This window comes from Capricornis sumatraensis, chromosome 6 (assembly GCF_032405125.1).
Source record: "Capricornis sumatraensis isolate serow.1 chromosome 6, serow.2, whole genome shotgun sequence".
Taxonomy (NCBI): domain Eukaryota; kingdom Metazoa; phylum Chordata; class Mammalia; order Artiodactyla; family Bovidae; genus Capricornis; species Capricornis sumatraensis.
In genome coordinates this window covers 33,916,354-33,941,510 of record NC_091074.1, presented here as the reverse complement: position 1 = coordinate 33,941,510, position 25,157 = coordinate 33,916,354, and the positions used below count along the sequence as shown (strand labels likewise).

The window sequence follows — 25,157 nt, the reverse complement described above, 5'->3', positions numbered from 1 at the left end:
CCCCCAACATCTTGCACTCTTTACCTTCACATAGAGCTGTGTCCTCTAGCTGCAATGTTCTTTTCTTCTTGCTTTCTCTTCCCTAACTCATATTTATACCTCAGGACTTTCCCCTTCCAGAAGCATTCTGTGACTCGACCCTAGATTCCAATTTACATCACATCTCCCCTCTGTGTGTTCCTCAAAGGCAGAATTATATCTGTCTTCATAGCTCTGTAAAAAGCCCAATAAGCACCAACAAGTGCTGGATGAATAAAGGACTTTCAACACATGGCAGATGCTGAAGTGGGACAGAGGTGACATCTTCTTTCTGCCTGCAAGGACACTGAGCCTGAGGGAAGTTGAGTGATATTCCTTAGCTCAGGCCAATGACAAGCCAGGACCAAAGATCATGCCTCCTTACTTCTGCCTCCAACTCTTTTTAGTCATCTGCGTTGCTTCTAAGGGGGTTTCCTTGATGGCTCAGATGGTGAAGAATCCACCTGCAATGTGGGAGACTCGGATTTGATCCCTGGGTCACGAAGATCCCCTGGAGAAGGGAATGGCTAAGAGGGTATTTTTTTTTCCTCTCTGTGTATAAGTACATATTAAAGGAAAAATTAACTTTGGGGAACTTTGTGATAACTTCCTAGATCCTAGCAACCTGTAAATATCTTCTTTCAAAAACAGGCCAAGCTATCATTTTAGTGATTTTTTCATTATATCCTGTTTGGTGACCTAGCTTCAGGTTGCAAATGAAAGGAGATGAAAGTTTCATTAGAAAAGATCAGAACCTAATAAATGTAAAATTAGTATAAAATAAATTATAATTTTTAAAAATCCTTTTACTCAAACTTGAAAATGAGCAAGATAATATAAGACGATATAAAATTAAAAGAACAAAATTACTTTTATTCTCAGTGATTTATAATGAAGCAACCGTTTCTTCCTTAATTTTCCCCACAGAATAGCTGAAAATGAAAGATTACCTTTTGCTTATTTATCATCTTTCATTATTTTGGTGCTTAAAAATTATGTACACAGTTTATAATTCAGTTTTCAGTGTCATTCAAAGTATAATCTCTTTTGCATTATACACTTGTTTAAGCAACAACTTCCTTTCTGAATGAAATATATCAGGCTCAGAATGGTAATCTCCAAGGAAGTTTATTGCCAAAATACCATTTTTGCTTTTTTAAAAGAAAATGACTTTTTGCATGAAAGAAAGATTTTTCTCACAGTGAGAATTGGTATATATTATTTTTTGGAATCTCTTTTTCTGACCACCTTTACAAATGGACTAAGCACTCATCTTTCTTCCTAGGGAAGCCATGTCTTCCAAAAATTTGTAATTCATATGTTGGCTATACATTTTTGTCAGTGCTAGGGTAGAGGAGTAAAAAAGATAGACACTCTAGAATTGTGTATATTGTCCTGCTTCCTGGAGGTGTGACCTTGGGTATGTTGTTTTACCTCCTGGAGCCTATTACTCATTTGAAAAATGGTAAGAAAAATCTCCCCACATAGAGTCTTTGTAAGGAATTGAATGAGGTAGTGTGTATAAAAGCAAATAGAACTGAATGACTTCCTTTCCATATTTTCAAATGCTTTAACTTCTGGTCAAACTTTTTACAATACTCTCTGTACACTATGGCATACAACCACTTCTCTGAAGATGGTCCGAGGTTGATTGATTTACAGGTGGTATACCCAGGAACAGTTTAGCAGGTGTAGCTATAAGACAAATGGATGTAGGCACACCTATAGTCACATTAATTGTTGAGGATGATTGGCTATTGGCTAGATAATTATCTGACTTAGCATCCCCTTCTTCCCTTACCAGGCTATCTTTTCAGAAGCTACAGACTCAGTAAAAAGATAAGGACATTCCCAGATAGAAGAGGGGGTTTTTTTAGTCATAGTCCTTTTCCTGGAGAAGGCAATGGCAACCCACTCCAGTACTCTCGCCTGGAAACTCCCATGGATGGAGGAGCCTGGTAGGCTGCAGCCCATGGGGTCGCTGAGGGTTGGACACAACTGAGCGACTTCACTTTCACTTTTCACTTTCATGCATTGGAGAAGAAAATGGCAGCCCACTCCAGTGTTCTTGCCTGGAGAATCCCAGGGATGAAGGAGCCTGGAGACTGCCATCTATGGGGTTGCACAGAGTCGGACACAACTGAAGCGACTTAGCAACAGCAGCATTCTTTTTCAGAACATTGGACTTAGCTCCTGTGAAAGCAGCTAAGGCACATTTATAAATATTCAATTTGAACCATTTTTAAAATTTAAGAAAGCCATATTAGCAGAAGAAAAAAGTGATGAGTGAGTACTTAAGCCATCAAAGTAGCGAAAATGCACTGCAGAATGGGCTTCCCAGGTGGCACTAGTGGTAAAGAACCCACCTGCCAATGCAGGAGACATAAGAGATGTGGGTGCATCCCCTGGGTTGGGAAGATCCCCTGGAGGAGGGCATGACAACCCACTCCACTATTCTTACTCCTCGTGGACAGAGGAGCCTGGTGGGCTATGGTCCATATGGTCACAGAGTCGGACACAGCTGAAGCGACTTAGCACACTCACGCAGGCACTGAAGAATAGTAACCCAATCATCATACTCAGAACTAAGAACAAGAACACTGATTCACAATTCATATACTGACAAGTAAAGAACAGTTATTTCCTAGAGAGGATAATTTTCTAAATGAATTACATTTTCATAGTTGGGGAATTTGATTAGGAAGATTGATAGCATAATTTTTGCCTAAGTACTCTAAGGAATAGAAAGCTGGTGGTTTCTATTTGCAAAGTTAGGATATTTAAGGAGAGATGACACCTTCATATTTCTTTCTGGACAGACTTAAGCATGAAAGTGAATGTTAAAGTCGCTCAATCGTGTCTGACTCCTTGCAACCCCATGGACTATACAGGAATTCTCCAGGCCAGAGTACCGAAGTGGGTAGCCGTTCCCTTTTCCAGGGGATCTTCTCAACCCAGGGATTGAACCCAGATCTCCCATGTTGCAGGCAGATTCTTTACCAGCTGAGCCACAAGGGAAGCCCAAGAATACTGGATTAGTAGCCTCTCCCTTCTCCAGCAGATCTTCCTGACCCAGTAATCAAACCTGGATCTCCTGCATTGCAGGCAGATTCTTTACCAACTGAGCTATCAGGGAAGCATAACCCCATACATAATTCAGCATCCCCCAAATTGTTTTTATTAAAGGCGAAACAATAGGCAGGGCTCCTAAGCAGAAATCACATACACGAAGTTATGAGAGTCCACTTCATGAAGTACGTTTACAGAACTCTCATGTGTATTCTTCTCTAAGGAGATACTTCATGCATGGGGCAGCTTGACTTTGAAATATGGCATCCGCCCTTTCCTAGTTCCTGATGCTATTTGAGAGAAAAAACACTGAATAGAAATTTTGAAATAGTGATGACTATAATTAAGTACCCAAATAAAATGAACAGATAGTAAAAGCTACAGATACTTGCTACAAGCTAATGTGATAAAGATAGACTTTGTGAAATTTGGGCAGCCTGTGAATCTCAGGTAGGATTGAAATCATCATTTCCTTTCTCTCATGGAGGCTGAACTTTGGCAAATGTTTAAATACAGATTGATTTCACCCTACCACCCAGCCTGTCTCTAGATGGCCACCCCATACCTGTCCACCTGTGTTCATACAAAGGGAAAATCATTTTTGTAAGCCAAACATTCTAGAGAGGAAAACACCAAATTAACTATGGGGGAAAGAAAGAAGCATGTAATAAGTAGTAATTAATTTTCCTACCCAAACTTTACAGATAGTGATTCCTCCAATAAATATGCTCTTTTATGCCAGTCAATTCCACTGTACACTGCATTTCTCTTGAGTTCCCCACCTTATTTTACCAATGGTACAGCTAGGTTGAAGACAGAGTCAGAGAACCAATTCCTCACCTTTCTCTGACACTGAGAATGGCAGGCCCCTGTCCAGTCCTGCCTCCTCTGGCTCCACTCTGCTCAGTTCTTCTCTGCCCTCCTTCTCCATATGAGCGCCAAGACCAGCCTCCCATTAAACCTTAGTTTGCCCTGCCTCAGCATCTTAGTCCTGACACATTGCTTCCGCCTCTTTGTTCCTTAGCCAACGTTTCAGTTATTATTTCTAAAGAAGCATCTCTGATCCACTACCCTACTCAAGTACTTTGGGGAGTAAATCCATAACCAACATCTCTCATGCAGCCCTGAGCCAAGGGCCTGTGGGCTGAACTGTTATCTATATCTCCCAGTACTGAGGTCTGGCATTCTAGGAGGACTAGAAAACACTATAGGAAGTGTAAAAATAAAGTTGGGTGCTAACATTTTTTTTCATTATTTTTACTGAATAACCTCGAATCTTAGCATTTCCAACTGTTAAAACAGTGGAAAAATTGAGTCTATGTTTTATTCCAATAATAACTAGCATTTTTATAAGCCCTTTCTGCTACTATCCTATTTAAAGTGATAGCTTTCATAGGAAGGCAGAAAATACTTTTGGGCAAGGGCTATGTTGTAACAATCTGCTTCTTTTTATGAATTTTATCAACATAATCAATTTTACCAACATTTTATCGACAAGAAATGATTGGCCACATCTTCAAGAAAACTTCAAGATGTACAGAAAAAGGTAGCCTTTATTGAATGCCTTTGTGTTGTGCTTAGTTGCTCAGTCATGTCCAGCTCTTTGTCACCCCATGGACTGTAGCCTGCCAGGCTCCCCTGTCCATGGGGATTCTCCAGGCAAGAATACTGGAGTCGGTTGCAATGCCCTCCTCCAGGGGATCTTCTCAACCCAGGGATCAAACCCACATCTCCCACATTGCAGGCAGCTCCTTTACCATCTGAGCCACCAGGGAATGCCTCAGCCTACTATATTTTAATTTGGGGATGTTCTGGCAGTTTATGCTAAGTCGCCTCAGTTGTGTCCAACTCTTTGCAATGCCATGTACTGTAGGCTGCCAGGCTCCTGTGTCCATAGGATTCTCCAGGCAAGAATACTGGAGTGGGTTGCAATGCCTGCCTCTAGAGGACCTTCCTGATCCAAGGAACAAAACTGCATCTCTTATGTCTCCTGCATTGGCAGGTGGGTTCTTTACCACTCTTGCCACCAAATTCTCAAGAAGCTGTAACACTTCCAAGAATTTGTCACAAATAATAGTTTGCAATTCTGAAAATGCTTGAAAGGACCATAATCACTATCATCCATTGGTTGGTTCATTCATACATTCATTCAGCAATTATTTGAATACCTGCTGTGTGCCAAGCACTGTGGATGATGCTGAAGAAAGAAGAGTATGCAATATGAATGTACTTGCCTTTGTAGAGTTAACAAATGGAGGAGAAAGGCAATAGAATGACAACTATATCAATATTAAGTATTTGTAGCCAGCTAAGTGAATATTTGCGGGGGGGGGGGGGGGGTGGGTCCAAAATCACTGCAGATGGTGACTGCAGCCATGAAATTAAAAGACACTTGCTCCTTGGAAGGAAAGTTATGACCAACCTAGACAGCATATTAAAAAGCAGAGACATTACTTTGTCAACAAAGGTCTGTCTAGTCAAGGCTATGGTTTTTCCAGTGGTCATGTATGGATGTGAGAGTTGGACTATAAAGAAAGCTGAGCGCTGAAGAATTGATGCTTTTGAACTGTGGTGTTGAAGACTCTTGAGAGTCCCTTGGACTGCAAGGAGATCCAACCAGTCCATTCTAAAGATCAGTCCTGGATGTTCTTTGGAAGGAATGATGCTAAAGCTGAAACTCCAGTACTTTGGCCACCTCATGCGAAGAGTTGACTCAGTGGAAAAGTCTCTGATGCTGGGAGGGACTGGAGGCAGGAGGAGAAGGGGATGACAGAGGATGAGATGGCTGGATGGCATCACCGACTTGATGGGTGTGCATTTGAGTGAACTCCGGGAGTTGGTGATGGACAGGGAGGCCTGGCGTGCTGCAATTCATGCGGTTGCAAAGAGTCGGACATGACTGAGTGACTGAACTGAACTGAACTGAACTGAAACAAGCAGTTAGATATCCTGTATCTGACACATGAGACTGAAAAATACTAATCTGTAGGCAATGCTCCCTTTCTGTGAAAGACAAGGTATTGCTTCAGCTGTTTTGGCTTTAAAGTAGGGAATCGTATCACTGTTTATTCTAATCAGGAAAAACTGGGATGCTCCATGAGTCAGAACCTCGCATAATGTGAGATATTCTATAGCTTTCCTCTCATCTTTGCCCTTTGCAATCCTCCCAGATTTTCTGAGGAACATCTCATATTCTCATCCCAGTGCCAAAAACTGATACAGGGGTTAGCGCCTGATCCTTCTTTCTTTGTACCATAGGTGCTTAATCGTTTCTAAACTCAGTAGCAAAAAAAATAAATAAAATAAGGCTATCTTAAAAAAAAAAGCTGAAGCCCAAACCCATCAATTTCTCCTAGTAAAGGGCAGTTGGAACGATGCTAAGCTTGAAAACATTAGCAAAGACGTATGGGACGCTAATCTGTGAACTGTTGCTCCTCTAACTTCCAGGATGGACTTGGAGTAGTACGCGGTCCACCAGACTTTCCATGGACCTTCCTTTAGTATAAGAAATAGCCCAAGCCTTGCCTTTGCCCAACTGTTCAAATACTGTGTGTCATTTGTCTTTGTAAAAGCAATGCATTGTTCCTGTTGGATACTTTTCCTTCTCTTTCAGTTTGACTTTGTTTCCTCAACCTTGTATTTTTCAACTATTAAAGGATTATTAATAGTTTGAAAGAACTGCCTCGCATTCCCCTCTTTTAAAAAAACAGAAGAGCTATAATTTCCATAAACACCTGTTTTATTTGAAATAAATGCTTTTGTAATGTAAGTTGGTGCTTTTCAAAATTTGGCTTCTGGACTCTCTACATTTAAATTGCCTGTATCTCTGGGCTTGAACTCAGGAATTTACATTTCGGTGAGCTTTCCATTGGTAACTTTGCACATTAAGATCTATCAGTCACTCAATTGCCAGGAAATTCCCAGTATGTTTCAGAGTGAGATAGTGATAGTGATAGTGAAGTCGCTCAGTCGTGTCCGACTCTTTGCGACCCCATGGACTGTAGCCTACCAGGCTCCTCTGTCCATGGGATTTTCCAGGCAATAGTACTGGAGTAGATTGCCATTTCCTTTTCCAGTAGATCTTCCCAACCCAGGGATCAAACCCAGGTCTCCCACATTGTAGACAGACGCTTTACTGTCTGAGCCACCAGGGAAGTCTCAGAGTGAGAGGAGCTACTTAATTCTTTAGCTCTTTATTTCTCTTGAACAGTGACGGTACCTTTAGTGGTTTTGAAGCAGATTGCATTTATAATTTTCTTAGAACAATTATCTATTTCTGAACCTACATTGAAAAATTCATACAATTTTACCTGTTGTACCAGAGAGGGTGAAAATAAAAGAGGGTGACGGAGTCAGTGGCTTGGGATACAGTCTTGCTAGAATCACATGTTGAGACCTTGTTCTGTGGCTGCAGAACTGAAGTGATGATAGTGATGGTTTCTGCAAGGACCATTTGCTGGCTAGATGGTAAGATGGGTGATGCTGCCATTGCCCCTTCTCTCCCAGTGCGGTCCTTGACACAACCTGAGACCATCATCACTACCACACATCCTTGTCCAAGCTACAAGGAGCCCAGAGGGCACCTCTCCATCACACTATTTCCTGTGCTTTGCCATTGTTTCCTGCAGATCCGCAGCTCGGGGCCCGAGAACAGTACAGTCCAGTTCATCTTCTATCAGCCTATCATCCACCGATGGAGGGAGACGGACTTCTTTCCTTGCTCAGCAACCTGTGGAGGAGGTAATGGCGTTCACTTAGTCTAGAAGCTCTTGGCATCCATGAGGGAAGACTCAGCTTTTAAGAATAGAGTTGCTTTAGCATATGGAAGTGCTGTGTGGACCAGATTCTTTCATCTCAATGGGGCCAAATCCTGAAGCCTTCCCGTGAGGTCGATACCTCAGTCTAGATGCCCCATGCATGTTTTCTGGCCATAGAGTCCCATCAGAGGAAATAGTCTTTCCTTCTTTCCTTGATTCATTATAGTTCAGAACAAGCAATGTCATAGCCTGGCAACAACTTAGTCTGGAGGCAGTTCTGCTCATTTGAGAACAAACTATTCCTCTGGCTGAAGGAACTTATCTATTCAGGAAACAGATGAAGACTGTTTGTCAGGTCTTCTACATCACACGATGTATCCAAGAAGAATCAGAGATTAATTTAAAGAAAATAGTTTATTACTAGGGAAAAAAAATCAATGCACTGTAGACTTAGGCTCAGTTATTTTTCAGCTCTACCCCATCATCCATGCAATAAAAGGAATGCCACTTGCCTTATTTATACATTAAAACACATCTCTCCTGAAAAGTTGCCAGATGAATTCCCATCTCTGCTCCATCATGTCTGTAACATGAACAGCATTTTGTGTTACTGGAAAAGGTCCCCTCCCCACCTCTTTTCTTTAATGGTTACTTAAATGGCTACATAATAATTTACGTTGATTATTTTACAATAATTTATTTAACTATATACTTACAGAAGATCATTCATTTCATTTAAACTTTTCTTTTATAATGTAATGAATAGCTTAATACCTAAGTATTTTTCTCCCTTCATATTATTTGCTTGGACTAAACTCATAAGAGTTTCAGAATTTTTGTGGCTATTGGCATATGTTACCAGAATTCTTTCCAGAAGGGTAATCAGCAGTCTATGAATATTTTAGTTTCATTGCCAAGTGAGCCAGTATTTGTGGAGTACCTTTTTGAAAATTTTGGTAATTTAACAGTTATAAAATTGTATGTCTATTCCTTTAAAAATGAGCACATGAAATAAATTCTAGCTCCATCTTCATGAAAGCCTGTTAATTGGCACTGTTTAAGTAACTAATCCACACGTGTATAACTGTATTATTTTGACAAGAAAAAAGGATAGTACCTCAAAATGGAGACAAATGACTATCCATTAATTCTCATAAAACTATAAGAACATATAAGTCATCTTCAGCTGTGTTACCTATGTCTGCATAATGTGAACAGTTAAAAATGAGGTTTTATAGAGCAGTGTTAGATTTTACCTTAAAAATAAGTGCTTTCCTTTGATTGTTACATAATTATTAATTCAACATTTTAAACATTTCAATAAAATAATGTTTCCAGTCGCTCTGTCTGTGCTACATAGAAAATTACTTTAAGAAGAAAGTGCCAATTACTTTGATGTTTATGGGACTATGTTGTTTTGATACACCTGTTAATGACTAACACAGGAAGAAGTTTCAAAAAAAGAAACCTAAGAAATTATTTTTCTTTTTTTTTTTAATAAAAACCGTGTTTTGAGAGAATAGCAGTTCAATAATAGGCCTGTTGTGACAGTTTCACGTAGGGCTGCTGTTGGAGTGCAATTACAGTAACCTTGATAATGGCTTACTATATAATAAGGCAATTGATGTTAGAGTCATATATAAGTTAAACACTTTGGGCTTTATTTTCCTCACATCTAAGTGAAGAAGTAGAACCAGCAGCAGTTCACAAATGTGTTGCTCTCTCAAACCCTTCCTTCAAAGGAAATCGTATTAGGAAGCCAGATAAAGGAACATTGCTCAGAGATCTGAAGGATGTAGAAACCAGCCTCTGGCAGCTCGTACAGTAAAGGATCTGCCTGCAGTGCAGGAGACCCAGGTTCGATCCCTGGGTTGGGAAGATACCCTGGAAGAGGGCATGGGAACCCACTCAAGTAATCTTGCCTGAAGAATTCCATGGACAGAGGAGCCTGGCTGGCTATACAGACCATGGGGTCATAGAGAGTCGGACACGACTGAGTGACTAACACTTCCCTCACACTTCATGGACCGTAGTTTGAAAATCTCTGAGGAAATGATCTCTGAATTCCTTTATATGTTTCTAGTTCCAGATTCAACTAGTTGAATATTTTGCTAAGTCTTAAGAATTGCTACATCAAATACCTTGTGAAACTTTAGAAAACACAATTACCTGACCATTTTGGTCCTTCATTTCATTTTTGTTCCAAGTTTTCATTTCACACACTCTAGAAGAGCTTCCCAGCTGCATTTTTAAGCTGACAAATTATGGTTTTTAAAAATCATAATCTCACATTCAGTGTTTACTTACTGCTTGTGCCCACATTTTACTACATGATAAAATTCTATCCTTAAGTAGAAATGGTTTTCTGGAAACCTTATAAAATAATTAGCTTATCATCAGATTATCTGCTTGAAGTATAATGTAATTGAAAAACAGAAGTATATTTACTTTTATAAAATATCATTTTGCTTTTTTATTTTCTTATGAGACAAAAAAATAAGTGGAACATATGTTTTTAGCCATTACTTTCCATACTTTTCATCCTTACAGTAAAATTGTTAAAAGCTCTTTATTTAGGTCTTTAATGAACAATTAATTTTTGTGGGTGGTCTGAGAACACAGCCTCAAGTCAGGAAATCTGGTTTATAAGTCTCCCTCTGATTTCCTGAAATCTTTTGCAAGATTTTTAACCACTCTAAATCTGACTTTCTAACACATGTTTAACAACAACAGTATTCAACCGCTGTCCAGGGGGAATATATTTTGGAGTTGATGAGGGTTAGACTGATACAAAAGCCCTAACTTTAAAAAATACTCTATGTACGTTTACTTTTCACCCCAAGAATCTAAGTCTTCATCACCATACCACCAGAAATTCACAGGACAAAAAAGAGGCAGGTAGGAAAAGTAATACATATTTTGAGTAGGATTCATATTATTCAGCAGCATAATTTCTTTTTAAAAAAAAAAAAAAAGGATTTCTCTAAACAGTAGAAATTTGCACATGTAAATCAAGAAACATTGGCTACCCAGTTAGAAATGGCAAAGGATTTTGAAACAAAAATTGAACAGTAGGAAGTTTTTGGTTTTGTTTTGGTTGTGTAGGAAAACTTGAGCTTTCATGATGGCTGCTATTTAGGTCTTAGTCATCAACTTACATCCATTCAATCCCTTCCGGTTGAATTTAGGCAAAGGAAAACACTTGTTTCCAGGTAGGTAGCTGATTCTATATTATGGGTCACCACTGACCAAGAGGAACAGTGTTGGGATTAATTTTTTGTTTTAATTTGGGAGTTTATTCACCCTGATGCCCCAAGTACAAGGGAGGCAGTTTTGCATCCTTACATGAGATGGTTTGTAAATAAGTATCTTTTGGATACAGAATTCTATGTTAGACTTTTAGATTATATGAAGCAAATTAATAAAAATAGTTCTTACAGTAGTGTTATAGCTATACCCTTATGTAGTTCAAACCCTATGGTATCATTTAATTATTAAAACTTGAGTGGAAAAACGTAGCATTTGAGGCCTGTAAAAATTAACAAGCCTTCCATTTATCTCTCTTTGGTCCTGGAAATGACTGGAGCACTGGGAAAGAATTTTCATTAATATGAGATGGACAAAATAGCCTAAGGGAATACACTGCATTGATGTATACATTGAAACTTGCCCAAATGGCTTGATACCACAGGTTACCAGCTAACATCGGCTGAGTGTTACGATCTTCGGAGCAACCGTGTGGTTGCTGACCAGTACTGTCACTATTACCCCGAGAACATCAAACCCAAGCCTAAGCTTCAGGAGTGCAACTTGGATCCTTGTCCAGCCAGGTCAGTCACATTTACCAGTTTATTTACTGTAAACATAAATCAAGTTCAAATAAGCTTCTTGAATTAAAAACCGTTTAGTTTAAAATAAGTAAGTGCTGCTGCCCGGTGTCCATTCTTAGTCGTGGGTTATTAGGACCCCTGCCTCTTACTCTTGCTGTTGTAGAATGCCACTGCAGGGTCCATGGGTTTTCCATTGGTAGGGCTGCAAGTAAAGCACTCTGCAGAGACATTTTCTCTTCTGATTTCATTTCATTCCAGTTACTTGTTTCTACTCTTAACAAACGTGATGGTATAGTGTTCTCAGGATTCTTTTTAGCCTGTGGTGGGCCACACCAATGAACTAGAATAAAAATCAGCCTTAGAATAGTTCTTCCACATTTAAATAAGCTCAGCCTTTGTTGAATAGAAAGCAGGGCTGATTTCTAATAGATTTTTTAAAAGATCTTTTTAATTAGAAGCCCTAAAGAAACACTTGACACTTGCCACATATGTTTACTTTGGGGAAACCATAGTTGGCCCTCAGTTATTTGCAGGATCAAGAACCAGACTAATGAATGAAATATCCCTGATGATAAGTAGTCATAGAAGTATGGGTCAGGAATCTTTTCATGGTGAACATTTGCCTTTTTAATTTCAACACTTCCTGGGCATTCTCTTTGTTAATATGGCTTAGTCATCCTCAACAAGTGGGAGAGGATGTATGAAAACTCTTCTCCTACAAAACTCATCATGTAGAACAAAAGATAGGGAATCCTTTCCTAGAGCCTTGGATTTCTGAGGAATACCTCAGTTATTTTTTTTTAAATCATAGCTTACTAATTGTATATTCATAAAATTTGAATAGATGGACTACTACATGAGCCAAGTGGATGAAAATTATTCTATCGTTGAATTGTAGGCAATTTGAGTTTTTGTTTTCTGCTGTTAATTTTCTAAAGTATATTTTCTTGTATTCTTTCTGCCTCACATTCAGAAATTCTAAATTCTACATGTGATATGAAATATCTAATATTAATTTACTCATAGAAATCATATTATCTAGCTGGTAAAAGTGAACTCAAAATAACAGATTTTCATTAAAGAAATAGAAGAATAGATATTTTATAAATATATAATTTCAGTGAAGTTTAATTTTGCTTCATATTCCACCAGAAAATTACATTTTAAAGATTGGCTATGGTATAAAAACTAAATGAGGTGTGAAAATTTTGCTTGCACCTCTTTATTTTGGAAATATTAAGGATATGAGGTATTTTTAGCCAAGATAATTCTAACTCATGCAATTCAACCCTAGTTTAAAGTTTTCTAGTTATTACATGCATCTTTATCCATATCTATACCAGGAGGACCAGTGACCGAAAAGCATAGTTATCTCAATTCAAACAGTTTGACTTAGCCATAGAGATTTTGAAGCTCTTATATATAGTTCCAAGAAAATTTATGTGTGTATTTCTAGGAGAAATGAAGGATTCCCCTCCCATAATTGCATGTAAAGCTTTTCCCCTCTACTCAAAAAAAAAAAAAAAAAAAACTTCAGTGAAGAGATGGTCATGAAAAACAGCTGTGAAATAAAAGTATTTTTTAACAATTTTAAGAAACATGTTTATAATCAGAAAAAAATCCACTCATTTTTTTCTGGTTTCTGATTTTTACCCATCTTCTGTTGGAGTAATATTTTTGGTCTATTTCTTATTATTTAAGAGCAAAAGGCCATTCTACATTGAAGGAATTTTGTAAAATTGATGCTTTTTCTATGTCTGTGTTATTTTAAAACATCTAATACAGCACATGTATAAATGTTGGGACAGGTGGCTATTAAAACAGAGAGAGAAAGAAGTGGGAAAAGGAGAAAGGAAAAATAAGAAGTGAATGTCAGGATGCTGCTTTTTTATTACAGAGATAATTAAACAAAGCTGTAAAAATTAAGACTGAGCAGAAAGAAAAGTTTAAGAGGAAACTGCTTTAGGAAAGGTAGATACTCTAGTCTGAGGGTAAGATAGTGCACAATTGCTATGAAATTCACTAAACTCATTTACACACCTGGGATCAGAGCAACCTTTCTGAATTTCAAGAGAAAATAAGAAGTGATAGTCTGAGAAAAGGAGTTAAAGAAACTCAATAAAATAAGTCTGCCTTCCCATCAGACATAGCAGAATCAAGCACTCAAGGAACTATTTTCTGACTATAGATTTAACTGCCTAATAATGATATTAAGGGCTTCCCTGGTGTCTCAGATGGTAAAGAATCTGCCTACAATGTGGGAGATGCAGGTTCAATTAATGGCTACCTACTCCAGGTATTCTTGCCTCGAGAATCCCATGGATTCTTCCAGTCCCTGGGGTCGCAAAGAGTCAGACAGGACTGAGCAAGTAACACTTTCACTTTTCTAGTGACATTAAACCAACACCTTTGTTGGTGACAATAAACTAACCTCTTTGTGTCCAAACTTAGAAGCCCCTAAAAGGGAAAACACAAGATGTATTTAGAACAGATAAAGTCTCATATTTTGGAATATCAAAAGAAATTTATTAGTCATTGAGATAGATCTCCACTTTTCCTGTATTACACTAGGATTGTGAGCCTCTTATTTGAAAGCAAAATCCCATTTAGGTAGCCACATTTATTCCCTGTCAAGATTGGGAAGTACCATGGACAGCAAAAAGACCCTTCTGGACCTTATTTTTCTCACCCACTAGTGGGGTGAGAACGTTATTTGTTGCATTAAATTAGTGATTTTCCAACTGTACCTATAAGCTGTTGTTCCATGGAGTTGCTTCATTAAATTTCATTTTATATATTTCAAAGTATAATGGCACCCTACTCCAGGACTCTTGCCTGGAAAATCCCATGGATGGAGAAGCCTGGTGGGCTGCAGTCCAAGGGGTTGTGAAGAGTCGGACACTGAGCGACTGAGAGACTTCACTTTGACTTTTCACTTTCATGCATTGGAGGAGGAAATGGCAGCCCACTCCAGTGTTCTTGCTTGGAGAATCCCAGGGACAGGGGAGCCTGGTGGGCTGCCGTCTATGGGGTCGCACAGAGTTGGACACGACTGAAGTGAATTAGCAGCAGCAGAAGTATATTTAAACAATAACTCACAAAAAGTATACTCAAACATAAACTAATCTTAACTTGTTCAGGCTAAGCTAAATTGTAAAAATTGTTGTAGCAACAGTAAAAATATTTCACTACCAAAGGAAATACTTTTTGCCTTCATTGTTAAGTTCTTCTATTAGGATCTGTTTAAATATCCTAAGATTAAGGTGAACTATAAAAATCGTTAGCATTAGCAACTGCTTCTATGGAATAAGAATTTTCTCATTACTATACATATAAAACCAAAATAACTCAGAAATAAACAGGATGTGATAACCATTACTATAACCCTTAATGCCCAATTTTTCTGTTTACCAGAGTAGCCTCACTGTTCTCATTAATTTGCTTTATAATTAGTCAATGTTATACATTTGAACTAATGAAAGACATCACTTACTCATTTCACTCACCAACAGCATCCATAGATCTCCATGGTTGTAGATGGATTCATCTAGTCGTTCTTGGGGCTAAAGAGATGGTTGACATATAGCCTATTCTTTCCAAAATAATTTTTATGTTTTCATGGCTTTTTTCTGACTTCTCATGCACTAACTCAGAAATTTTGATAAGTTAAGAGACTTATGAAAACAATAAAATTCACTAATAATTTCCAGTTGCCACAGATAATCCAGTTTTATCTGTAGCTCATAACATAGGTAAGGATATTCTTATATGATAGACACTTAGAAATCAGTGACTTAGCATTCTTGGTTTCCATTATTCAAAAGCAAGCCCAAATGTTTGTGACATGTAGTAACTTGACATTTTGCTGAGACAGGAATTTTAATTCCTCTCACTGTATGACCAACAACTGAGCTTACCTGGGGGCCAGCTGCTCCATCCCAGAAAAGCTGTATTGCTCTCTGCTGGTGTCGTTTATACAGTCACTTTAATGACGTGATAAAATACTTTGTTTCCAGGCCAAAAACAGTCTCAAAAAGGAAGCCAGAGCAATGCTTATAATGAGAAGGAAGAGAAAGTGAAGTTAAAAATTTAATAACATTTAGCTGAAATGAAGACTGTTTCTCACTGGTGCCTCAGAGCTATGGCATCTCATCAAATACTATATACACATATGCTATATGTTTTGGTAGTGGTCCCAACATGGGCACTCCCAGAAGTCCAAAGGCATGTCACTTCTGGATATCAGAGATCTGGGCGTGTTTAACTTGCAGGAGCCTGGTGGGCTATATTCCATGGGTCTCAAAGAGTCAGACACGACTGAGCACACTGCTTCACTGATTTAACACTATAGTTCCTAAGATGCTTGTAATCTTATCAAATATAAAATCCTTGTACTTGCCATGCTATAATCATAGCTTCCATTTTACACAAGAGAAAATTGTGTTTTTGTTTTTTTTATTTTAACACAGTGCCTCCTGCTTTATGCAATAGTTTGTGTGATCATTACTTCTTGGTCGAAGGGTAAAGTTGATCATGTGCCCAGAAAGTTTCCAAATGTATGCCTGTGGTTCAGCAAAAACTAAAAAGGCATAGTTTTAGTTCCAGTAATAAGCACCTTATGTTTTCTGAGTGTCTTTCAGTGTAAAAAAAAAAAAAATCTACATTTGGCCATACATATCTCAGTCTAGGAGACTGGTGAGACTGTTAAGGCTGTCTGGGGGAAATTATGCAAGACATTGTTTGTGAGAAGATCAGAGAACCACCTTTTCAGATTTTTTTTTTTTTTTTTTGGCACAGACTTCTGCTTTTCTCTCCAAGGCAGTAATGAAGGGGGCTTAAATTGGCAAGGGTTTTTTAAGCGAAAAATGCTCTCACTCATCACACTATCATGGTCACAGTCATTAGCAAACAAATCTGTTTTTTGCTGAAACTACATCCAGATTCTCCCTCCCCTCAAGGAATTCAGAGCAACAGTCCTAAGCAAATGCCCAAACTTGTATACCCCATGTTGCAGTTCTTGGTGAGTTCAAGTGGACTTTTTTTGTCCAGCTCCATTTAATTTGACAGCAAATTGCATAAGTCACCCCTGGCCATGGACCAAAGTGTGAACAAAAGCTCAGAATTGAATCCTAATGCAACTGAAATCCTGAGACAAGAGAAATCTGTATCGTGAGTGGCAGTATATGCAGTGGACGTGTAAAACCCAGTCACAATCACTTGGTGACTGATTAGTCCGGTGGCAATACAGCAGTTGTTACAGTACCACGGTGACTAGGAAGGCAACTCTGGAGTGACACAGCTTGGCTTGAGACCCTGGTTCTGTCACTTACTGGTTTGAGTAGCCTTTGGTGAATTACTTGTTCTCACTAAGCCTCAGTTTTCTCATCCTCTGAAGTAAGGATAATAGCTACTTACCTCATAGAGTTGTCATAAGGAATAAATGGTATAATACTTTTCAAGAGCTTAGTAGAGTGCCTGACACATGATAAGCACTCAATAAACATTAGTGGCTGCAGCTATTATGACTAAGATCACGGTTATGATAATGTTGATGTTACTTCAGAGAAACTCCTAAACTCACCAAAAAATCAGCTTTCTCTTCCATGAAAGGAGTTGGAACTCTAAAATTGTATACGGGGCTATAACGGTAGTCCTCTGTTACTGTTTTATCAACAAGATGCACAAATTCCTAGGAAATAGCTTCATGAAAGCAATTCATATTTATCAGATTTTTTTAATAAGCATGACCCTGAGAAATTAAGATAATTAGCAACTCCTAAAATCCCAATGTGTCATTATCTAAAATCCCCACTTAACCACTTAACGATCTGTGAGACATTGCCATTTAATCTGTGTAGGGTTTATGCCTTGTCTATCTCCAAAAAGGGAGAACTCCATGTAAGAGCTAAGCAGTGGTATAATCAGTAAGCGGTTAAAGTATAATGAAATGTTTTCCTAGTCACGAAGCTCTTGTTTTATTAAAATAGGTAAATTATTTAGAGAAGTGACAACTTCCTTCTTTTCTCTCAACCTCATTTAAATATACTACTTTAAGTAGCTAATGAATAAGCAATAAAAAAATACCATTGTAAAATCTCATTTGCACTTTCATGCATTTATGATGAGATAAATAAAGCATAATTCTGTTGCTGTTTAGAGAGCATCGTCATACCCGTCCCAGGTTTATAGACCTCATACCCATCATGAGACAATCCAGACAATCAGCTCTAACTCATTTATTGGGACAATTCAGTTATTCCACCAAGCCAGCTCATCGCTAATAATAATGATCATTTTGTATATGTAAAGTATAATTATTTATGCAGCTCTTTTAATTAACTTGTAAGTGAAGAGAACAGGTATTATCATCCTTCTCATTTTTACCTTCAATCTATCAGTTTGGCTCTACTGGCTTTACTAACTTTACTGAACTTCCCTAGGCCTTAGCTTTGCCATCTGTCAAATGAATATAGTATTTCTGTCATGGAGTAACTATAAGGAGTAAATAGGATGATGCATGTACAGCTCCTTGCAGGATGCCAAACACTCAACAAAATTCAGTTATTGTTACTGAGAACAATAAATAAAATGGCTTCTTGCCAGTGTTACTTCTACTTGAAGTTTCTACAGTGCTTTCACATCCTTTATCTCTATTCAGTTTTACCTTTTCTAGGAGATCAGTAAGACAAAGATAATCATCTGTATTTACAGACAAAAAACTAAAGCCCAAAGAGGTTATGAGGCCTGCTGCAAGTCAGGGTGGGCAAAGAAAAGCTGGATCATGAACCTATGTGCCTCTACATCTAGAGAACCTCCTGTATCACATGAACTCTGATCACCCGATTGCTGGTGTTGCATGATGCCTTCAGCAACCCATGAGATCTGGTTTAAGCCCACTGTAGACCTCCACAGCCAGCACAACACTGCCAACCATATCAGTGCAAAACTTGGTACCCTGGGTCTTTGAATTGACCACATATGCCAATTAAGCAAGTCTCTTTCATGTCAGTGTAAATACTGATGTTTACTCAAACAATTAGCAAATCACTTAGGTCAGTATGAGAAGAGCTAAACAAAGTCCAGGGAAATATTAGTCCCATTTATTTAAAAGCAATTCTGAAATTCCATTCATTAATATCAAGAACATTTAACCATTGAAATATAGTTGTGAGGAAATTATGATATTTTGGATCAAATGATCAAAAACTCTCCATTAGTTGGTCCTATAGAAAGAAATGAATATATATGTTTAAAATGTTTTCAAATCCTGGACAATGAAGCAGGGTTCTTTTGGTCTGGTTCTTAAAGATAAATGAATGTTGATAGGTACCATGTTACCATGTGGTAGGTACCATGTTGAAAAAAGTGTTTAACCTATTTATAGAATGTTCCTTGTTTTCTAGATCCTAATTTGCCTCTCGAAATGACAGGGATACCTGCAGTGTTTCATAAAGAAACCAAATTTCAAATAGGAGAGCTTTTGAGTTGAGTACCTAGTTTAGTGGTTTACAGTCTGTGAACCACAGAACTCTGAATTCTGTCCTCAGGAGCCAGTACAAATGGGACAGATAAGATAGAGTTCCATGAGACAGGTTTCCAGGCACTCGTTCTTCATCATAAAACTCCTGATTTCATACAATACTTAGATTTTGCAGAAGGCCAATGCAGAAGTCCAAATGTAATGCACTCAAAAGTCACTCAGAAAGAAAATTAACAGAGTAGAGAACAGAGCTTGCATCTCCCAATTCCTCAGGGGGCCCCTGTCCTCATTACGCCATGCTATTTTGCATTCTGCCACTCATGAGAAAGCAGATGCTTGAGTCTCTTCCAACTTTTTATTACTTTTCTCCTCCCCCATTATAAACATTTGCTTGGGGAGAGATTGGTTTCTATTGCCTTGTAGTTGTTGGGAGATTACTCTCTTCTGTGCTAGAACCGTTCCCACCACCCACAATTTCATTCATCTTTTTTACTGAGTACCAATCCTGTGCCAAGTTCTGTGCTTGGTACCATGGCAAATTCAAGTCAACCAGAATCTGGACCACAACACTGCCCAGGGGAACTTGAGTTGTACAGTTACGAAACAGTGTGCTCTCTAAAAAGACACAAGAGACAAACAGGGAAGAGAAGATTGTTTTTAAAACTGTCATGGCTGTTTCTGGGAGATGCCCAACAGAAGAGATGTAGAGTCTAGCCAAGCAGCTTAGAAGCACAATTGCCATGCAACTATCTTTCTCAGTCCCAGGTCACCCAATCACCCCTGCCTGCCAGAGCAGCCAAACCAGTCTCTAAAATAGTCTGCCCTTCACACAGATGGCAGAGCTAGCAAAAAACATGGAGTGGGACTAGAGACATGCATCATCTTTAGTGCAGCTTGTTTAGGAGTTTCTTTAACCTTGTTCATTTGCTTTCTTTCATTCAGGATGGTAGTTGTATTGCTTGCTTTTATGTATGCACGTCAATGGCATGAATTCATTGGCTGATTATTTACTAATTGCCTCTGTGCAGAGAACTGTGTTAAAAGATAGAGTAAAGAACCAATATGGATTTTGTCCCATGGTGTTAGACTAAAGAAAATGTTTACATGGTTAAAAGTTAGTAGATAGTTAGAAGTGATGAGGGGAGCTTGTGCTATGGGTGTTTGAAAAAGGAAGAGAAAATTGTCTGGCTAGATGTTGAGAGGAAACATAAGGACAGGCTTTAGAAGAGGTAGCACTTGATTTCACCAGGTGTTATGGACATCACTGGGAAGTAAAGTATCTGTTGCTATGACGACAGTGAGCTGGATTGGAGCAGGCAGTGCCTGCAGGCAGAGAGAACTGTTAGAAGGATAATGCAAAGGGGGCTAGATTCCTGTCAGCGAGATACATTTGGCAGACATCACAACTGGAAGAACTCAGTGTCTGTAGGGAACATGGGAAAGAGAGGAAGCAACGATGACCCACAGTACCCAGCCAGGGTGGATAGGAGAAGGGCAGTGTTCTGAACAGTAACAGTGATCACAGGAGAAGAGACACTTTGCAGGGGAAGAAAATGAATTGTCTGAAAATGGTGAGTTTGACAAACTGAGAGCACATCCAGCTGTCAGGATGTCAGAAATGAGGCTCTGCAGCCCCCGAGAAGAGCCAAGAGGTTGTGAGAGAGGCATTGAAAGGGAGTGTGGAAGCCATGAAAGTGGCTCCTTGCGATCCATTTCCAGAAGAACCCAGAACCTGGCAAATCAGATGCTCATAGAATTGATAGTTATAGTAGGGCTTTTCTTGGAAAGAAAGATTTATCACAACAAGTAAATTTCACACCTGAGTAGTGTGAGCCTGAATATGGCTTGATTTTTAAAGTCAAGGATATTGTTCTAAAATAGCTCCTAAGATGGTTTCAGGCCACAGACTCAATCATCTTTAAATGACATGTGGAAATTGAGATGACAGTCTCATTTCATCCATTTATATCATGCTTTCAAATGTTTCTGTCTTTTGCTTTCTCAGAGTTGAATTTTGTAATTTTGTTTTACTTAAATGTTCTAATTCCTGAAAATAGGGAAGCATAAAAAGGAAGAAAGGAAAAAAAACAAACACCCTTAATCCAAACACCAGGAACTTATAACTGTTTTCAGTCCTTTTCTAATATATTTGTACATACATACATACACATATATATAGACTTTACAAAAATGATTATATAGACAATATATACATGAGTTTTCTTTATATAGTGGATTACATTGTCTATTCTATTTTGTACGGGATTTTTTCATTTGACATTGCATTTGAACATTTTCCATGTCATTAAAAAATGGTTCAAAAGTCTTCATGTTATATACTGCATACTATTTCTATGAATTTGTCATGAGAGGAAGCATTCTAGTGTCATTGGACACGAGCTATGAGAGGATGACGTGCGAGTCTTTCTTCTACTTATACCGCATGAGTTCATGGTGACCCCTTCTTCATCCTCATCTTCTCTTCTTCCCATCATGACCCCTGATTTGGGAGACTTTAGATGGAATCAGGCCACTGTCCTACATAGAAAGTACATGAGCAGTCAGAATAGTGAAGGCAATGGAGAATGAATCATTTCACCCCAAAACCAACTGTTCACTATATTTTCCATTGTGATCATTTTTTAAAAAGTTATTTTCGCCTCCTTCCCCACCCCCTCATGTTCAGACACATGTCTGAATCCATACATATATATGCAGGCACACACATGCACATGCAAAGCAAGACCGGAGCATGGAAAGAAGAACTTCTTACAGTCCCTAAATGACGTTCTTTTTCATCATTCTTCAGTAGGTACACTTTGTCTAAGAAAGAGACAAAGTGCCTTAAGAGTAAGCAATAGAAAGTTGAGTGTAGGCAGCACTGCCTGGCCCTCTGTGACAGTGTGGTGAAAGGCCAGGGCCATGGCATAAACCCCAAGAGAGAGCGGAGCCCATGCACATGAACATGCATCAACAGGGCTGGACAGAGCACCATTGTTTTGATAATCTTTCTGTTTTCACAGGTGCCATGGAGTCATTTTATGAGTCTTCACCATGACCTATGCCATAGAAAGACAAATATAGCTATAGTTTTGCTGAATCCAGATTTAAAGCTTCTTGTTCAAACAGAAACATAATTTCTCAATCAGTCCAATGCGAAGCCCAACATCTTGAATTCTATAACTCCCTCTTTTTTCCCCTTCTTTTCTTCTAGCCTGTCTCCTTCAATATTACTACTTCCATTTTAAATATCATCAGCTGATAAATCAGTTGGCAGGGATCTACAACAGTTCATTCTAATATTCAGAATGACAAATCATAACTATAAATCTTTCCAGGAAAGAAGGCTGCCATATGCATTTCTACATTTAGATCTCGATCTAGGCATGAGAAAAGATACTAGGGTTAGCGAAAATATAACTGAAAAGTCAGTTCTATGTAGTCCTTAATTATCTGCTATCAGACCTAGGTTATTAGAAGAACTTTGGAAGGTTGGAATTCTATCAAAAACAGTTCTTTTAGAAAAAAATTTTCCTTAATGATTAGGCAGAATTACTGGGAAGTGATCACATGATCCTAACAAAAGACAGGATTTACCTTTCATATCTGATTTCTTGTCAAAATAAGATCAAAATGAATAGGATGTTTCTGTATCTTGGAAAAACGTGGAGAAAAGTTTAATGTTAATATTCATCCCATTCTTGTGTTCATTAAGAGTCTTGGGATTTTGAGCTTCCTCAAAAGGCATCATTCATTTTCATGAACATTGTTACTGAAGGGTAGTACACATACATGTACCATGAAAATTTAATCATATAAGTGAATACCTTTAGCCGTTCAAATCAACTAAAGAAAACTTAGTCATGTGAGATAACTAGATTAGTTCTCCAATGTTTGTACTTCTTGAGAAATCTACATTCAAAGATTTGTTTCCCATTTTCTCTCAAACTTAACTTTCCCTTACCTTTTAGTAATTTCTCCAGGAACTACCCTTTTTATTACTCCATCTTTCCTCCTTATCTGTCATGATGTCCAGCCAGTACTATTTTTTTTCTTTCTGTTCCATAGTACACCTAGCTCACTGTTTCTACCCAAAAGCTTAGGTTTGCTAGCCATATTAAAATCACATGCTATATCATTCTGTATCAGAGCATAAGGTCAAAGTGAGTCTTAATATGTCCATTTTTACATAAACATTTTACTGAATATGTATATATAAGTATATACTCACCCATTCATCCCAGATTAGAATACATGAGTTTTCAGAAGAGGAAGTTGCTATCATTTGTCAGTTGTAAAATAAGTGCTCACGACCTACCATGCTTTGCCCCAGCAAATACATGTCATCCACGGATTGAGCTCAGTCTCCCACTCTTGATAGAGAGTTTGTTTTATCTGAGATTCATGAGTCATAAATCTCCCACAAGTTAGGGGGCTCAGCAAGAAGAAAGTCTTGTCAATTGGAGGCTTTACTTGAAATCAGTGAGGTAGGTTCCTGTACTTTATTAGACTCCTAAAGGCCTCTGGGGACTTTCACATAATATCATATAATATATGATATTATATAAATATATAATATCATATCTTGTGAATCCATTAATGGCACCCCACTCCATTACTCTTGCCTGGAAAATCCCATGGATGGAGGAGCCTGGTGGGCTGCAGTCCATGGGGTTGCTAAGAGTCGGACTCGACTGAGCAACTTCCCTTTCACTTTTCACTTTCATGCATTGGAGAAAGAAACGGCAACCCACTCCAGAAGAATCCCAGGGACGGGGGAGCCTGGTGGGCTGCCATCTATGGGGTCACACAAAGTCGGACACGACTGAAGCGACTTAGCAGCAGCAAAGACCTCTGAGGACTTTCACATAATATCATATAATATATGATATTATATGAATATATAATATCATATCTTGTGAATCCATTAGCCATATAGCCTAAAATATCATTTCTTCTGGCTCCTTTAGTCTTTATCCTTAAATCTCACAGGTTTCCCACGGCACCAGATATACTAACAACAGTCAAAACAATCACCACCACCACCAGTTAACACCATATCACATTTTATAGACCACCAAAAAATATGTTTCATCTTTATTATCTCATTTTAACTGCCCTACCTTTGTTTTGGTAGGGAACGTGCTTTTGTTGATAGTTGCCTACTGTGTTCACTCATTCCCCTTCCCTTTTTAATATAACCAAGTTATATTAAAATCTCCAGATTTTACTCAGGTCCTTAGATCTGCCAAAAGTACATTACCTATTTGCTAATACACAGTACGTAGTATTGTCAGTCCCCAGGTACATACTCTTACATATAGCTCTCTCTTTCATCAGGAACAAGACAGTAACTATAAAATTGCTTGGTGAGCATCTGGAAGTAACATTAATAATGATGATCATAATGACCTCATAGGATGTATAATTGGGGCGATTAAAGAACATTTACAAGCTTATTGTGTCATAGTTAATGATGAGGTGCCAAGTTTTCTTGCCACCACCCTTTCCCCTGGTATTTCCTGCTTGGATCAGAGAACTAATTATAGTAAACGGTGTCCTGTCAAAGAACTTGCCCCATCCTCAAAAGGAAGCTAGCATAAAGATATTGAACTGTTTTAGTGTTGTTTTTTTAGAGACGATTTATTAATGTTATTTTGCATTTGTCTAAAAAATTGTTTAATGTAATCATTTAGTGTTTATTTTATTGTGTGTACCTTCTACTCAGAGGGTTGGCATTATTGTTCCTAACAGTGACGGATACAAGCAGATCATGCCCTATGACATCTACCATCCCCTTCCTCGGTACGTAACTCAATCATCCTGATGCTAGAATTAGTAACTCAGTCTTCTGCTTCTTAAATATATACTAGATTTTGTGTTTTTCTGTAAAAAAATAAGATGGTAGATAGTATATTTTGCAATCCCTCCTGAACTTTGCTTCTGAATAACACTGGTCTGCTCAGACTGTAAGCTTGTCATTCAAAAACCGTTTTAAGATAG

At 38.3% G+C, this 25,157-nt stretch overlaps 1 protein-coding gene across 1 annotated transcript in view; it reads left to right on the top strand.

The window, feature by feature from the left end:
* The window catches only part of ADAMTSL1 (ADAMTS like 1), a 444,282-nt gene that overhangs the window by 157,233 nt on the left and 261,892 nt on the right, over positions 1–25,157 (top strand). Inside the window, exons 8-10 of the mRNA XM_068973576.1 lie at positions 7,716–7,827; positions 11,536–11,674; positions 24,909–24,959. Of these exons, the coding sequence (XP_068829677.1) occupies positions 7,716–7,827; positions 11,536–11,674; positions 24,909–24,959 (302 nt within the window). The remainder of the gene's footprint in view (positions 1–7,715; positions 7,828–11,535; positions 11,675–24,908; positions 24,960–25,157) is intronic.